Below are 16624 nucleotides of genomic sequence, written 5' to 3'. Positions count from 1 at the left end.
TCGGTCGACCAATCGCGGTCATAACTACTTGACAATAACTTTCGCCTGTTACAAACTGATTTTTAAGGTCCATAATACCCATAGAGTGAATAGTAAATAATTGGAGTGATAGCTTAAAAGATATTTCAAAAAACAGTTCAAAAGACAGTTCAAAAGAGAGTTCAAAAGAGAGTTCAAAAGAGAGTCGGCACTGATGCTTGTATCTAGTCATTGTATGCATCTTGTCTATCGATACACCCAAGCAATTCAACGGTGCACTTATGATGAATACACATTGAGAGGGCCAAAAAAGGTAGGTAGTGGCCTAAGATCCTTGGGGTAGCTCGTTCCATAATCTAGAAACATACTCCGTAAGACAGAGAACTTTCTCTTCTTCTAAGCGTCGACCAATCAATTGAAGACCAACTGGCGCGCCATCATAAATTGACGCATTATCTGAGGATTAGTGGGCTTTCTTTCTATAGCTAAGCGGGATGAAAAACTTACAGTCGGAATTGAGAGTTATATTCTCGTGCTGGTCATTGAGATTGCCCGCTGAGGCGGTTGGAGTGAGCAGGTCTGAGTCTTTGTCGGCATGAGTGACAGGGAATACAGCACTGGTCCAATCTAGAACGTTGACAAAACTGGTATATCCTACATGCCGGAAGCATCCTGGAATCACAGCTGCGTGGGGTGCTGTGGCGCATATGAGCGCATCGACAGGACGTCCACTCCGGGTCAACTCCGAAGTCGAATTCCAATAGTCCAAGTAGGCTTTTTGATACCGACGCTTTCTGATATTCAAATCGGAGATCTGAACAGCAGTCATGTGGGTGGTCTTTGCCACAAAACATTGTGGTAGTTGTGGCTCGCCTGATAAAGCAAGATCGTGGAGAACGTCCTCTCCACCATCCATTTGAAATGCCTCTTTCTATCAAAGTTCAGCTGCTTGGACAAATTTGGACCTGGGGGATCGAACTCACTGCTATAGCATGCGCGATATTGTGCGAAGGTGGACACCAGTCTACAACCTTTGTCACGTCAACATTCATACAACACGGCGTTGCGCAAATCTCAAACAAGCAATATCCACTTACTTGATGGCCCTGTCGTCTCAACATCTCTTCAATTGACCTAACAGCTCTGCTCACCGGAGGATCAGGCCGGACCACACCACCATGATGTAAAAAGGCAAAAGTGAGCGAAGGAGGACTTTCGTTGACGATGCTCAGGAAGTTACTCTCAACTGAGCTCCGCCATGGTATCTCATGGACCAGGGGGTCATGATTCCAAGGACCTTGCTTGCTCTAGAATCGACTTGAAAAGCAATTTTGAAAGAGCGAGCAGTGGTTGCCATTGGTCCAACCACGGACAAAATGGTGTTTTGCCCGTCCATAGAGTTTGCGACGCCTTCGTAAGGTAATCTTCCACCTGATGGACGCAGACCAAAGATACCATTAAAAGAAGCTGGTACCCGGATGCTGCCTCCAATATCCGTACCAAAACCTGCGGGCAACCCTCGTAGTGCAATCAACGCGCCTTCGCCGCCGGAACTTCCTCCGCTGGAAAGATGGCGGTTTTTGGGGTTCGAAGTGTAACCAATGATGTTGTTGGCTGTCTCTCCGGCCATCAATGTAGTGGGGACACTAGTTTTGCAAAATAGCACCGCCCCGAGACCTCGGAGTTCCATGACCAACTCACTTTCGAAAGTGCCTACTCGGGGGTCATCTTTCTTGCCTTCGAAGGTCCCGATCCACCCAACGTATCCCATAGTTGTTTCGACTCCTTTGATATGAAACTGGTCTTTCAAACTTACTGGAAGGCCGTGCAAAGGGCCCAAGGGCTTGCCGTTCGTTACAAAGTATGCATCCAATGCCTTGGCGGCAGCAAGTGCCTCGTCAAAGAATATCTCATGAAGACAATTGACCTGCTTTCACATCAGGACCGGCATGGTATTTGCGTGCGGCGGGAGTTGAATTCGTACCATCTGATGGGCAACAGCCGCTCTGTGGCAGAATGCCTCGGTGACCTCGACTGAGGTCCACGCACCCGTAGTTGTTTGTTGGGTGATAGACACGGCATCTGCCTCTGTGATCTCAACTTCCCGGGGTGTCAGATATTGTTGTATGTAGCCACCTGTGCAGTCTCGCAGCTCGGCAGGAGCTGGGAGAGGAGTTGAGATCCTCCATTTCTCCGGGATCAAGTTGAGGATAGCCTGCTGTTTAGTTTGAGCAATTGCTTGCCAGCAGCCTGGCGAGTAAGTAGCCATCCCGTGTGGTTTGCCTAGTTTTGCGAGCTTGGACCTCTTGAATTCTTCATGTTGCCTTCTCTTATTTAGAGTTCTTTCACTTCATCCCTGTTCCAAATTGAAGGTCGGAAAGTTGCCGATCCCGCTATTCCTCGGGACCTCGGGAACTACCCGCGGTGGATCTTCCTCTTGGCGCCTGATTTATAAGGCTTGAAGTTGCCGCAGACAGAGTGCTGCGTAGGCGCGTAATATTTCCAAGCCCCAAACAACTTGGAACACCTCGCGCAATGTTCCAGAACTCGCGCGTCCAATTGCCTCTCTGCTCTTATTTCTTCTCTCTTCTCTCTTCAAAACATTTCCTGGTCAAAGTTACAAACATCTTGTCCATTGATTCTTTTATAAATACACTCTCTACCTTATCCATGCGACTGATTTCTTGCTTCTCGGTGACTGTGCGATACGCGTAACCGGTATCGAGTGTGGCCATCTTCCTGGGGTGGTGCTCTGGCTTTTCCCAAGGTTTTCAGGCACTTTAGTACCACTTCTGGCAACACCCTAACCCCTCTTAGAAAACGGACGGCCGGTTGTTCAGACCAGGCTCCAGTGACTTCACGCTGCTCCAGACCTAAGACCTCGGGCGACCCGCGATGTTGTTACAAAATGGCTTCTCTGCGCTCTCAAGACTATCTTTGGCCTTTTTGTCAAAAATAGCAGCCGAATCCACTGTTTGGAGAGAACTGATTCGGTCGGCCGTTGCCTCGAATGGTTTGGGTAGAGGCGGGTATGCTGCAACGAGCGAGGGGGTAGTGAACTTGATACCCAGATCGTCCAGGATCAATGGTGTGATGTGAGCAGTTGAGAGAAGAATACGGGGCATGCCTGGACTACTGTCAGCTTGGCATCAAAGCGAATCTCGTGCAACACCTACCGTGACCCGAAAACCCAGCCGCAACAAATTGTCCATCCCTCTTTGGAATGCGACCGACAAACGGAAACGAGTCGATACTTGTTGATTCAACTGCGCATTTGTCAATCTTTGCTTCCAGCTGCCAGAGAGCTACAGGGAGACTTACTACCCGACCAACAACCCCCTTCGTCAACATCCCTTGCTAACTCTGCGGGTTGAGTGCCAGGCCAACCTACCACGTCCGTGTCGGGCCAGGACTGGAAGAACTCCGGAGCACCGTCGAATTGTTTATCCTCTTCGTCGTTCGGGCAACACTCTTGAGGGGAGTGGACAAGAAGAGCCCTTGCTCCGCCAACAATGATGCTGTTATAAGGTGGTGGGAGTTGGAGATGATAATTCTAAAATTGTCAGCCACTCAAATTTTATCACCAATGCAGACTTCGAATTGGAATTTCACGGACATTCACGAGACTGTCCCAATGTTGGGCTCCTGTGTGCTTAATGAAACCTTCTGGTGCTTTGACAGACGCCAGAGTCGCTCTGCTTCCAAAGATGAGATTGCCGAACTCCGGCAAGAGGTGAGAAGCCCATCTATTGGTCGCATGCACCACAGACTTTGCTCGCACATCTCCCCTTGCCGTCTTGACAGTGATCCAACCAGACTCGTCTCGCTCGGAGACGGTCTCGACAGGCGTATGTGCTTGCAGGTTCAAGTTGCCTGACTTGAGAACTAAACGGAGCAGGGCGTGGACAAACTTGTATGGCCATCTGTGAATGGTCAGTTGCTACTTTTAACGTCGGCAGCAAGGACAGCATCAAGTTAATACAACTTACATCTGACCTGCGGGATGCACCACTGCCCCCAGGCATGCTTTCATCTGGGTGAACTCTTCCGCAGCCTCGGTGTCCTCAATTAGCCTACAAGCTCTGACCACCTCGTTCTCTTCCCCGTGGTCCTTTTTCATTGCTTCGTATGCGCCTTTAAGTCGTACCCAAGCTTCCTCCGACATCGCTGCATCAAATGTCTCACCAAGCTTGAAACACACTTCCTCGGATATCTCCTCCTCGCTCAGAAGATCTTGGAAAGCCGGAAGGTGTGCCATTTCATGTTTGATGAGTTCCATTGCCCCGGCAGGTCCGAATCTATCAGCCCATGGAGTATAACGCGAGTATGCGTGCGGTCTGAGCTGCCCTCCTGAAGTTACCCTTTGTCAGTTTCCCATGCAGCCCAGATTGCAGCCAAGAGAATGGAATCCCTACCATTGCGACCTGTCGCCGATCCGCATATATCTCGAGCCTCGAGCATCAGTATCTGGGGTTTGGGTACATTCTCGTCCGTATACTAATAATAGTCTTAGAAAGCTGTTCAGGGTTAAGGCGCATGTAGCTTTCTTGCCTTGTTAAGCCAATATGCTGTTGTTGCACCTGCATATCCACTTCCTATGATTATGACATCTGTCTCCTTTGGTAACTCGTTACTCGACCGAAAGTCTCGGAGGTCGGAGTTGGCCTCCTCGATCCAAAAGGACTTTGTCGGGTCACAGATTGGGAGAACCATGATTGCGATGAGTTATTCCAAGAGAGCTAGAACCTGGACTTTTGCCACGTTGATTTTGCGACTGGGGTGATAATAAAGTTCGAGCAGAATGTGCCCGCTTATACAAAGTTCATGAGTGGTCCGGCAATCAAGAGCCTAATTGCTTCTCCGCGTTATCTGAACCGGCTGCCCAAACAGGCCACATATCGCCGGTCGCTAATTCCGGCAGTCTTACCCGGTCGTTAGGGAGGTCAGTGAATAGACCTTTGCCTATCATGTCGACCCCAGGCAGTACTTTTGCTTTGGGCCAATCAAGTTAAAAGTAATGTCATTTTTTTCTTGGCGAATGGGCGAGCTCTTTCCACCTATGGATGATTCAGAGGTTATCTTTAGTTAGCTCGATGTAAATGATCTATCGCCTTATCTCATGAATTTGGCCGTAATTGCCACATGGAGATAAGAAAACAGATTCACTCTAACAGAATTTGTGTGAAACAAACTGACAGAAATGGATAGGCATAGCTAAACACAGACCAAGTCGAATGCCGGCTCAGCACATCCAGGTTCCGGTTGAAAGTTTTGGCGACTAGATAGTGTTTATTTCAGACTTGAGGGTGTGAAGCCAAAATCTGATGGCTCTGAAAATGACCGGATAGTATTTCTTTTTACTAAATTTGGTGCAGAATTCAAAGGTTATGTGATGGAACGAGGAAGATGAAGATATTGTTGGAAAATAGGAAAAGCAACATTTGAAATATGACAGGTAATTAGAAAGCTGATAAAATGAGAAATTCTTATATATGACCTCAAGCATGAGTTCTTCAAACGTCTTAGCTAATTACTGGTGGTCCCAGTGTCCTTGGCTGGTATCCCTTCAATCACCACAGCATTCCCTGCATCAATATCCGTGCTACATGGAGCCTCTGGTACCATTCGGATGAGAGCTACCATGCAAGGAACAGTAATGATCAAGATGGCAAAGTTCACGTAGAAGGGTACTATAGGGTCAGCACCAGAGCTTGAGTTAATGGCGTAAGACACAGCTTGGCCAGCTGTTTCGAACGCTCTGAACAAGCCACCAGTTCGAGAGGAAGATCCAATGTCAGTAGAGAAAGTTCCCATAATCCAATACAAGGATAGTTGAGTCCAATATCCAGTCACAAAGATGATAAGATAAGGAACGTAAGCCACAGCCCATGTTCCGCGATCTCTGTAGAGTCAATTGAATTAGTATGCATTCCTCATGGAGCGGGAAACAAAATCTTACAGTTCATAATCCAGCCCCAACGTGGCGGATCCAAACTGGCTGTATTTGATACCGATCCAGATAAAGCAGCCGGCCTGGGGAATTGCCCAGAGTGCAAAGGCAATCCATGCTCTCTTAGTTTGGGACCACCGCGAAAGGTCCAACAACTTTCCGTAGGCAATCACGATCGGAATGGTCACCGATGCTAGTATCCTGGTTAGAAGCTTTTTTCGTCGCGATCAGCATGTACTCACGAATGATGAGAGATGACAAGGCACGTGCTCGCACTGAGAAGTGCAGCGAGAGATACGTTCCCATCGTTCCGCCATAGAAGAAAGAATAGAAAGCCGGCAAGAAAAGCAGCCACGTCTAAGACTCACAATTAGTCGTTGACTACATTGAAACTCGATATAGGCAAACTTACCTTCTTACGCTGCAGGTGTTTTAGGAGGGCAGCAAACTCCTGCTTCCAGGTAATGCGACTGGACATGGCAATTTTAGATCCATCGCGGCGTCGTACACGCTGGGTTGGCGACAGAAGAAAAGCCCAAATCACACCAGTACATTCTTTGTGATTTCTGGTCAGCAGCCAGATCAGCGAAATGGATGTGAAGAGAACTCACCGAAGCCAACAAATATGAGATACGTAGACCACGCAATTCCTCCCTCGGATGATTTGGAGTAATTTGTGGAAAAGTTGATTGCACCACCCATGACGCTGCCCGAGCTTCTCATGGCGGACCATATGCCTAACCCAGATAGTTAGCATTCATTGCCTTTCCTTGAGCGCGGGAATAACCTTACCCAAATAGAAACCCCTATCATCTTGCTGTGGGTATGACAGCATCGCTGTAGTCTCAGCAACATATAAGAAAGCACCAGTGAGCCCTCCGACAACCTATGCAATTTTTAGCCCTATAATCAACATCGGGAATATAGCAAGCTCCTTTTACCTTTGCAAACAGCAAGTACCAGTCTACACTGTACTTTGCGCTGACGTAGTAAGCAGACCCTGTCAGAGGCATCACCACCGCAGCAATCATACACGACCATCTGATACCGAACTTGTTTATCAGTGGGCCACCAAAGAGAGCAATGAAGCACGAGGAGGCATAATCGAGCGCGTTTGCCAAGTTTCCCAGGTATGGAGTCGAGAGACCACCACCCCCGAGGTTGGATATTGCGTCGGACATGGCTGGACCAACGAATGAGAGGCTACATTCAGAAGTCATTTCATGAGCACAATTCTGAAAGATGAAAAATGAAAACTTACGCTCCAAATAAGATCATTTGGAATAGCACACCCCTGTAAATCTTTGTAGGTTTCGAAGCTTGCAGGTACGCATCATCGAATCCATCAACTTGACCATCATCGTCGATTTCACTGGTGACGTTGGCAAGTCCAAGTGATGGAGAGACTTTAGTATCATCATTTTTAGATGATGCCGCCATGCTGAAAGTTGTCAAAAGGTATCAGAGGATAAGGTGGCGGACAACCTTGGAATTGATTTATAGAGATTGAGCTGTTATATTTGTACCGCCGAGGGGATGATCATGTGGCGCCTGTATACTTGTACCACTGTCGACACACACTAAGCAATCAAACTGTGCGAGGGCTACCGAGTGCTCAACACAGCCCTGGAAGGCAGTGAGATAGAGCGATATCTGGTTTGATAGAGGGTCCGAAATCCTCCTATCTTCACCGGCTGGTGAGATATACAATTCATCGCACGCACACCCGCATTCACTACACACTATTGATGGATCACCATGAGGACTGACTTTCACCCTCAGTGATGATATTATCTGGGGAATGTGACCTAGATAGGAAATTTCATTCCGGTCACAAACCGGAGATAGATCATCTTAACGAAAATGGGGAAAAGAGGGGTCGTGCTGATCGCCAAGCTAACTTCGACTGCATCGAGCAACATTACTGGTCACGGCTCTGCGTGAGCTCTGAGTTATCTGCTCCATATCACCCATCCAGGCGAAATTAGCTACCCTTGACGCGGTTTTTCCGGTGACCGGTTAGTTATGCGAATTCTAAGTCTTCAGCCCCATTCATTACTTATCCATGAATACCGAGCAACCTGACTAATCAGTAGACCTCAATCGACGTGAGTGGGTCCGAATTGCGAGCCCAAAGCCCAACCTAGACCACAACCCATCGATGGGGGCCCATAAGGACCCCAACAACGCCCATCCATCTACTCCGTACTCCGTATACGGAGTATATGAAGCACTGGTGAGAATTTAACTTTGTGCCGGAAAATCTCGGCCCGGCGACCTAATCTGGGGGTTTGTTGACGCAGGTGTTTGCCTGGTTTGTCAGGCTTCCCGCAGGCTGATAACTAACTAGACGTAGTTGAGAGCCGTCCTCTCTCCCTCTTTCTTCTCTTCCCTTCTGGTAAGAACAGGCTGGTCTGCGGAGGAGAAGCACGAATCGCTTTAAAACAGTAGATTGTGGCTGCGAAGCAAAAGGACCGACCGGGGAAAAAAAGGGGGGAGGAGAAAGAGAGAGAGAGAGCTGTCTAAGCAAAGGGAGTCATCTGACCAAGTCTAGTGCAGGGTTGTTCCCCGCAAGAGAGATGAAGTTTGAGCTAATCACCATTGTACAGAGTAATTTTGGAGTGTATTGAGAACTTCTGAGCATTGAAACAGCCCCTTTAAACGACCAACGGCTGATCTTCCCAAAAGACCAAACACCTGAATTCGGTGCTCTCCCTGGCCTCGTCTTCTTTCGCGTCGCGGTCCTCAAAAGACGCATGCACTGCCACACGCCCTTCATCCAGCCCCCTGCAATGTTTGAGTCGTATATTCTCATCAAGAGCGCTTCTTCTGTCTTCATTTCTGACAGATAATACCACCTCTGACCAGGACTGTACTTCGCCATCGTAATCTCCCATCCCACCGTCGTCTTTAATCCTTTCTCCCCACCAAGGGCTTTGGCTCGCACGCTGTTAGAATAATCCATCTGAATTGGCAACAAATCCCCTGGCTCAAGTGTACTCCCATCGCAAACACCGAGAGGATCTCGATGAATAGTCTTAAGTGGGCGCCACACGTTTATGATTGCCCATCGTGTCTGAGAAAGCCGGGAGGCATCATCTTGCGGCAGCTTCTCGTAGAGATACTTCTTCGCTCCCGAAGGAGTATGATCTAGATGTGCTGTTCTTGCAGGTCCAGGCGTGCCCGTATATTCGCTGTTCAGGTCGGTGAGGGAGGAGCGGATCGTGTTAGATGCTACCTTTACATAACTTGGTTGAGGAGAAAGGCTTTGTTTTTGTATAAGCATTTTCAGAGCCATGCTGTGATCCAACTGGGCTTTCAACTTACGTGCTCTTCAACAGATTGGCGACTTCCGCGTACAAATGCGATTTAATCTTTGTCGGGTCTGATATCGGGATATACGCACTGGGATGGCTAACGTATTGGAATCCGTTTTGGGACAAACTGAAGTCATCCATTTTTCCACGGGCATCATGAACAGTCAAGGGTTGTTTGTTGCTTGCATAGCCATAGAAATCTGCAGTCCCGCTCATTACCTTCACGGGGAGGTTTGCAGGAACGAAGTTGATGGTTGTCTCAATATTCTTTGTCATCTTCGGTCTTTTTCCTGGGCTCAGTGATAAGCCAAGTTTAATCTTTAGCGATCTGTGAATGGGGATAAAAAGGAAAATAGTTATAGTTAAACTGCAACCAGTTTTTCAGCAATCCTTTGAAATTTTTAGGAATCAGTACGGAGTATTCCGTACTCCGTGAAACTCTGCTGAACGTCATACTTCCAGACTGCGCATCATACAGATTGCGGTGTACGTTCTTGGTATTAGAGTACATTAAGTTTGCGATATATGCATCATAATTTCTTTTGGGGCCCCTCAGCCATTGTACATACGAAGTAATGAGAATCGGACGATCGATCTGTGCCTTCGATCTGACACTCTGGCAATAGATCTGACGAATGGGAAAACGAATCGAAGCATAGCGATGGAAGACGATGGAAAACTCCCAAAGTTGGTGCGGAATATGTGGGGAGGCTGGCTGAGTACTGGGGGTTCATGATGCAAGGCAGGCCCAAAACATTCAGCCGATCCAAACTGTCGGTACGATCTACACGATGAATCACTTTCGCCGGCAATGTGACATCAAACCTTTCCTTCGACTCCGCATTGACGAGGGTGGCGGCTGTCAAAGTCATCAGGGTCACGTCATACTGTCAGATCGCTTTTTTGAGTGTGCAGGTGCTGCCTATACCTGCATGACAAAACCTAACCCTCGATCCTGGTCCCACTTTTACTCCCAATTAGGAACACTAAAGCTGTTGGTGGGTCATCAAAAAGGTGTTGGTGGGACCTATACTCCGTACTCCGTACGCTCCGCTCTTTTCGATCCTCCAGGAAGTGCGTCTGAGCGTGGCCTCAAAGCTTTATCGCTACTACTCGGCACCCCCATACGTCCTTTTCTTCAACTGTTCGTCGCACTTGAAAAGAGGGAATGGTTGATCCTTCAGTGCAAATCCTTTCACATCCAGACGTCGGTTTGCACTAGGCAAGTGATGTGACGCCAAGGATTGCTTGTGAAACACACTGGAAATGGATACTGTATAGTTTACAGGACCCATCATTCGCCTAATGAAGTTTGCTTCTGACTTTGACCGCATTGCCACAAGGGGTAGATCCATGGGGTCCATTGCGAGTTGCGGTTTGATGAACCTTGGAACCTGCCATGTACAATAAAGTTTCTTGAGATATGTCTAATTACGAACTTCCGGCCATTTTCCAAGGTAGGCTCCTAGGGATTATATAACCTCGGAAATCCCTCGAAAGTCCTTCTCAGGACACCATTCTCTGTACCTCCGAGCTTATTCCAGGTTCTTTCTGTGTTCGACTGAAAAAGCTTCCACGTTTGGGCTTCTGAATCACGAGTGACTCTGCCTCACACAGGATAGCCATCAACGTACCCACAATGACCGTGAGCACTGGAGTCAAACGCACCAACACAACCATTCTTGTGGATCTGGGGGGGTATTTTTGTCCATCCTCCTGTAAATCATACACTGGAAGCAGGGAAATCTAGTATCAAGCTAGGAAGGATTCTCTCGTCATCACCTTGGATGAAGAAAGAGATCGGACAGATCAGTGAAGATGAATGCTTTGCGCAGATTGCTGAACTCTATGAATTTCAAGTTGAAGACTTAAAGGACCTTGTCAGAAAGCTCCGAGAGACTTTGACATATGACGAAAACATGCTTGTTCTCTTCAAAGAAATCAAACAAATTCCTGGGGTAGCTCTGTATCTTGTCTCGAACATTTCCGAACAGGAGTATCAAGCCCTCCGCTCTCGGTGGGATGACTCTTTTTGGAACACATTTGACGGGATATTTGCCTCTTGGATGCTGGGTGTCCGGAAACCAAGTCTGAGCTTTTATCGGAATGTGCTCGCCGCAACGCGTGCTTCGCCGCATCAAACAATCTTCATTGACGACCAGCCGGAGAATGTGCTCGCAGCCAAGTCTCTTGGGATGCGTGGTGTTGTCGGAGTTGAAAACCTGGCGCAAAAACTCAAAAATCTTAGCGGTGATCCCATCCAACGTGGACTTGCCTTTCTGAAGAAACATGCTGGAAAGCATTACTCCTCTACAGTTGGAGGTGATGACATCGACGAGAATTACGCCCAGCTTCTTATTCTCGAGACAACAAAAGACGAGTAAATAATCCCAAACTTCTTTACTTATTTGTTGCTAACTGGTAAACTAGGAGTCTGGTTGACATCAACCGCCCTCCTCGATTGTGGAATTTCTTCTCCGGAAAGCCAAAATACACGAGTCAGGTCTACCCGAATGATATGGATACGACAGCTCTCGGTCTCGTGGTATTGGATTATGAAACTGAAGTTGCGCACTCTATTCTCGATGAAATGCTTAATTACGTCAACGAGGAGGGGCTTGTACAGGTACGTTTTGCTTCACATTGCGTTAATGTCCTTCGTTTCGCTAACTTGCCTCAGATATACACTGACAAATCCAGGCCAAGAGTAGATGCAATCATCGCATTGAATGTTTTGGTCGCTTTTTATAAATACGGAAGAGGCTTCGAGCTTGCTCGGACAATGGACTGGATCCAGAACATTCTACTCAATAGAGCATACATCTATGGAACTCGATATTATCAGAGTCCTGAGTGGTTTCTCTACTACACAACTCGACTCTTGGCTTATTCAGACGATCCGAGTCTCAAGGAAAGACTTGAAGCCCCACTCAAAACACGCGTTCTCGAACGCATTGGAGTCGATGGTGATGCATTCTGTCTGGGAATGCGCTTGCTCAGCTGTAATTTCCTGGGAATAGAGAACGCGACAGACAAGGAAAAACTGAAGAGCATGCAGGAGGAAGATGGTGGTTGGGCGGCATCCGTGATGTATCTGTTTCCAACAGAACAAAAGGTGATCGGAAATCACGGCACAGTGACAGCATATGCTGTTAAAGCTCTCCAAGAAGAACCATTGGAGAAAGCGTGTGGTTATATTTCACGACAGACCAAAGAAAGCCCTGGAGGCGGGATTTGGTATTCACTCCATCCAAGTTTACTCGTGTTAATCGCAATGCGTGTTATTATACACCTTGTCAAGTTTGTCTTCATTTCTAGTGTGATTTCTCAATCAACTTCAACGCCTTCTCTTTTCCTCTCCAACTCTGCTTGGATTATCACTGTGGGACAAAATTCGAGACATCTTAGTCCAAGGCAGTCGTATTGTTTGACAGCGCAGTGCAATTGATAGCAAGATCGATAGGCGGGAAAGTCCCATCACCGGTGAAAGCAACGCTGCTGTAATTGTACGTCGGGCTCAGCATCATGATCTGACCAACGGTGGTACCATACTTGTCGGCAAGATCCTTGTAAACACCCGAAGTAAAAGAATATGGCCGAATTGTGCATTGACTCGGCGAGCACAGCGGGACTTTGAGAAATTGACCAACAGGTAGCGTTTCATTGTTCCCAGTGGAGGTTCCAGAAAGCGCCTCGGTGGTAATGTTCAGACGAAGGGCAACTTTATCGTAGGTGTCACCCTTCACGGTATAGTACAGACGGGGTCCGCCGTAGATGCAATCACGGGTTCGACCGACGTCTTTGATTATGCAGGAATCGTTGTCAGGCGTGCAGCTTTCGCCCGGAATAACGAAGGTCTCGCCGATGGCTGGAGGTATAGTCACATCGGCCATTAGGTTGTGACGACCGATGTCACAGACTCCACGTTTGGTTTTGCGGGCAACCTCAAAGACAGTAGTTTCTTCGGTAATTGGGTACAAATAGCTCGTGGAGTTGAGGGCATCTCTGTTACAGACATTTGATGCCGTGACGCGGCTGGACAAAAGAAGGAATTCAATTGCAGCAGAAACAATGGCCTTCATGATGACGAAGCCTTGGTATCGTTGGAAGATAAAGAGGTAGGTATGAAAATGAATGTATGACCAGAGATTGAAAATGTTGTTAAGGAATGAAAATGAATCAAGGACGCAGGATATAGTAGCTTCGAAATAGAAAGTTGAGACAAGATCAACGCGTGAAGCGTCCAAGCCGAATGTGTTTTCATCACCCCCTTTTATGCAGGCACAAGACAAGTGATCGACATTTGTTTTATCATTTGATTCGTTGTCCACATGGCACTATATGGCAGTTACAATGCACGACTTCGATATGCAGATCTGCATTTTAAAGGGCGAAACAAAATGTGTGAGTGGGTTGGATTCTTCTGTTTTCGCCATCCGACTTGCATACCGGGGATACAAGCAAGTTCCTTGGTCAGGAAAGTTTGAGCTTCACTCCACGGCATATGTAAAATTGAGCTTGGAATAATGTGGCTATTTTGAGCCAGGTAGAGTCTGGGAGGGCTAACCATAGAAAATTCACGTTCGGGTGAAATGGAGGTGGTTAAACCGCTGTGTGGGGCAGAATATCACCTCGAATGGAACTGACGCGGTTGCAGATCATTCCCAAGTGAGGAGATGATGACCGAGGGAGCTCTTCACTCCGCATGACGAGCCTGTCGAACGCCGGGCGGTAGTCTGTAACCAGTATATCCGAGATATGCAGCCCGGAAGATTGGATGGACTCCAGTTTGATTTGATCGAGGGGCATATTTTAGGATAGATTATTTGAAGCGCAAAATTCTGTTTGGACCACATACTGTGGGGGTTGATGTACGTAAGGGGTGATATGCACCGAATGGCCGAAACATCGGGAACCCATGTTTAACGGGCATCATGACTCAAGATTCTGCTCGGAAACCCACGAGAAGACACTGTAAAGAACGCACGGACAAGGGATTGACGAGTGAGATGAAGATGATTTACACTTTCAGTCGCAAGTTGCAGGTTAAAAGGTACCTATTGCGACGAATGATCTACAGGAACTTACCCAATCTAGTTTCAAAGTCCGAAAAGTGGAGGTCTCCAGGGCTTAGTATGCTGCGGGTCTCGCCGCTGCACATGCAGCTTTCTAAACTTTCCCTTCACTGCTCACTTTCAATCCTAGCCGAAAGCGATACTTGCGGAGCCTACCAGATTGCATACAGTACAGATCATACCGGTCAGGCAAATTTTGACAAAGTGGTGTCAGTGGAGTCGCAGCAACTGCCATTGATTCAATCGTCAGGCCATTGGCCATGGTGAGGGGCCTTCAGCCAACTGAGCCCACCTTTCATATGGCTTCGGGAACGAAACAATACTAACGCGTTCTTCGAGCTGAGCAGTGAAAATGAGGGTTTCCCTCCTTACGTCCGGATCTTCGGTATCTCAATTTTCCCCAGATAACCAAATCTGGGCCTGCAACCTGCACATCACGTTGTCATTTCATTTGTGACCACCAGCACTCATGAGACTCTCTACTGCATGGGTACTGCTTTCATTTGCAAGTGCCATCCTTGCAACTGGCACATCTTACCAGAAGCGACTGACTCAGGGTCATGCCGGCAGAGCACAAAATGCCAATGCCTCTCTGGGTACTTTCCTGCACAATCGCATCAGTCCCAACTACTCGGAGCTGTACATCGCGGTAGCCGACGGGTCAAACGAAGACCTCCTACTGGGATCCAACTCTGTGTATGACTTCCGAGCGAGCTGGTCTCCCGATGCCGACTACGTTTACTTCACGTCAGAACGAAGAGGAGACGGTCAATCAGATGTCTATCGCATTGCCATCAACGGTACCAATACCATTGGGAATGAGGTTGAGCCTATGGCTTTATCTACTGGTGTGGATGACTCGAGCTCGATTTCTCCTGACGGCAAAATGCTGGCATTCACCACCAGCCGATACAACCAAACCAGCCAGATCATGCTGATGGTACTAGAAGATGGCTCCCTGAAGAACTTGACCCTGAGTCCCGGAATCGCTGGAGCAGCCAACGAGGCAGATCCTAATGGATAATTCAAGCCAATCTGGTCTCCGGATGGTCTGTGGGTCGTCTTCACATCGGACCGCAACACACCATGGCGAGGCCACAGCGCTGGAGCGGGTTGGGAACATACACAGGAGCTGGCTATTTACGCTTGTCGTCCGAATGGATCTGACTTTCGCCTTGTCTCCTCTCGCACGAACTATACCCAGGGCTCGCCACGATTCTCACCCGACAGCAAGCGTCTGGTCTTCTATGAGATGTTGACCGAGGATACTTATAATGGTCGCCTGCAGCCAACGCTTGTCCAGTACGACGGGTGGATGAATTCTAGTATTGTTTCCATCGACTTTGAGACTGGCGGTGATCGTCTGGTGCACGCCGCAGGACTGGGCACCAAGATCAGCCCTTCCTTCGTGACCAATGATGTAAGTGAGGGTTCACTTGCCTATCATTACCCGAAGTTCTTGTGTATTTTTTGACTCCTTTTACTCACATATCATGTTCTGAGCAGGTGATAGGCTACGTTCAAAAGTTGTCAGATAACAATGGGATCTACTATACATCAATCTCAGGCAGAAATTACACGCGATACCAAACTATTCCCATGAACACCATGACGCCAGCGATCCGCTCACCCACATGGTCTCCAGACGGCAAGTAAGTGGGCGCAGACCGCCCAGCCCAACAAAAGATGATCGTAATCTGCCAACGATGCCTACATGCATAAAGTGAAGATTGTGGAGAATAGTGGCAGATATTGATCGGTCGCATGTACCGATCAGCCAATTAGGGTGAGGCTTTCTGGTTACTTCCTGAGGCGGCATAGGGCTATCCTGGTGACGACCGATTGAAGAGGTGAGAGAAGGTGTAGTTGGTGAGATACAGATATCAAGGTGATGATTCATGGGTGTTGTCAGTGTCGGGTCTTGAACCGGAAATGAGCGTATAGAGTGCACTTCATACTGATTGGTAAGTATCAAATTATCTTAATAAGAATATCCCGATTCGGTACATGGTCAGGACACGAGCTTGACACAGGCTGAGATGGATCTTTCCTGGGAGTACTCCACACTTCATACATAATCTTAACTGCATATAACTGCAGACTTCTGCCTCCCCCGCCTGAGATCCAGTCTCTCTCAAATGCATGCTTCTGGTTCCCTCTGATGATTGCATTCATGTTTCATTGGACATTGAGAATTAGATACAGTCAGACTTGATCCATTCCAGCAACATCCCCTTCCTGCTTTGCTACTCCAGTCTCAGATTCCAGCGAGAAGATCAAAGAAATCCTTCGGGTTCGGGCCT

The 16624-nt window shown here is 47.8% G+C and overlaps 7 protein-coding genes across 7 annotated transcripts; 2 read left to right on the top strand and 5 right to left on the bottom strand.

Annotated features, from left to right (window-relative positions):
- Window positions 1-304: 304 nt before the first annotated feature.
- On the bottom strand, window positions 305-2248 carry N7506_007345 (uncharacterized protein; the record flags this gene model as incomplete). Its single annotated transcript, XM_056956638.1, is given in 5 exon segments — window positions 305-435; window positions 487-910; window positions 963-1286; window positions 1298-1906; window positions 1964-2248. 5 exon segments carry the CDS (start codon window positions 2246-2248, stop codon window positions 305-307), a joined length of 1773 nt encoding a protein of 590 aa, XP_056810972.1.
- Window positions 2249-2852: 604 nt separating this feature from the next.
- N7506_007344 (NAD(P)/FAD-dependent oxidoreductase) lies at window positions 2853-4258 on the bottom strand (the record flags this gene model as incomplete). The annotated part of the gene is made up of 5 exons (XM_056956637.1): window positions 2853-3106; window positions 3156-3245; window positions 3301-3532; window positions 3596-3902; window positions 3969-4258. The coding sequence occupies 5 exons, from the start codon at window positions 4256-4258 to the stop codon at window positions 2853-2855; spliced, it is 1173 nt and encodes a 390-aa protein (XP_056810971.1).
- A 1247-nt stretch (window positions 4259-5505) lies between these two features.
- Window positions 5506-7369, bottom strand: N7506_007343 (uncharacterized protein; the record flags this gene model as incomplete). The annotated part of the gene is made up of 8 exons (XM_056956636.1): window positions 5506-5881; window positions 5939-6122; window positions 6172-6286; window positions 6342-6484; window positions 6541-6666; window positions 6722-6815; window positions 6871-7132; window positions 7191-7369. The coding sequence occupies 8 exons, from the start codon at window positions 7367-7369 to the stop codon at window positions 5506-5508; spliced, it is 1479 nt and encodes a 492-aa protein (XP_056810970.1).
- A 1217-nt stretch (window positions 7370-8586) lies between these two features.
- N7506_007342 (uncharacterized protein) lies at window positions 8587-9522 on the bottom strand (the record flags this gene model as incomplete). The annotated part of the gene is made up of 3 exons (XM_056956635.1): window positions 8587-8716; window positions 8785-9195; window positions 9257-9522. The coding sequence occupies 3 exons, from the start codon at window positions 9520-9522 to the stop codon at window positions 8587-8589; spliced, it is 807 nt and encodes a 268-aa protein (XP_056810969.1).
- Window positions 9523-10885: 1363 nt separating this feature from the next.
- Window positions 10886-12569, top strand: N7506_007341 (HAD-like protein; the record flags this gene model as incomplete). Its single annotated transcript, XM_056956634.1, has 5 exons — window positions 10886-10944; window positions 10997-11626; window positions 11677-11872; window positions 11927-12483; window positions 12548-12569. 5 exons carry the CDS (start codon window positions 10886-10888, stop codon window positions 12567-12569), a joined length of 1464 nt encoding a protein of 487 aa, XP_056810968.1.
- An 81-nt stretch (window positions 12570-12650) lies between these two features.
- On the bottom strand, window positions 12651-13328 carry N7506_007340 (uncharacterized protein; the record flags this gene model as incomplete). The annotated part of the gene is made up of 1 exon (XM_056956633.1): window positions 12651-13328. The coding sequence occupies one exon, from the start codon at window positions 13326-13328 to the stop codon at window positions 12651-12653; it is 678 nt and encodes a 225-aa protein (XP_056810967.1).
- A 1462-nt stretch (window positions 13329-14790) lies between these two features.
- N7506_007339 (TolB family protein) lies at window positions 14791-15977 on the top strand (the record flags this gene model as incomplete). The annotated part of the gene is made up of 3 exons (XM_056956632.1): window positions 14791-15261; window positions 15352-15741; window positions 15849-15977. The coding sequence occupies 3 exons, from the start codon at window positions 14791-14793 to the stop codon at window positions 15975-15977; spliced, it is 990 nt and encodes a 329-aa protein (XP_056810966.1).
- Window positions 15978-16624: the final 647 nt, after the last annotated feature.

This window comes from Penicillium brevicompactum, assembly GCF_028827555.1.
Source record: "Penicillium brevicompactum strain IBT 35665 chromosome Unknown utg000005l_segment0_segment0, whole genome shotgun sequence".
In the NCBI taxonomy this organism is placed as follows: domain Eukaryota; kingdom Fungi; phylum Ascomycota; class Eurotiomycetes; order Eurotiales; family Aspergillaceae; genus Penicillium; species Penicillium brevicompactum.
The sequence above is the reverse complement of the archived record's forward strand: the minus strand, read 5'-3'. Positions and strand labels throughout refer to the sequence as shown.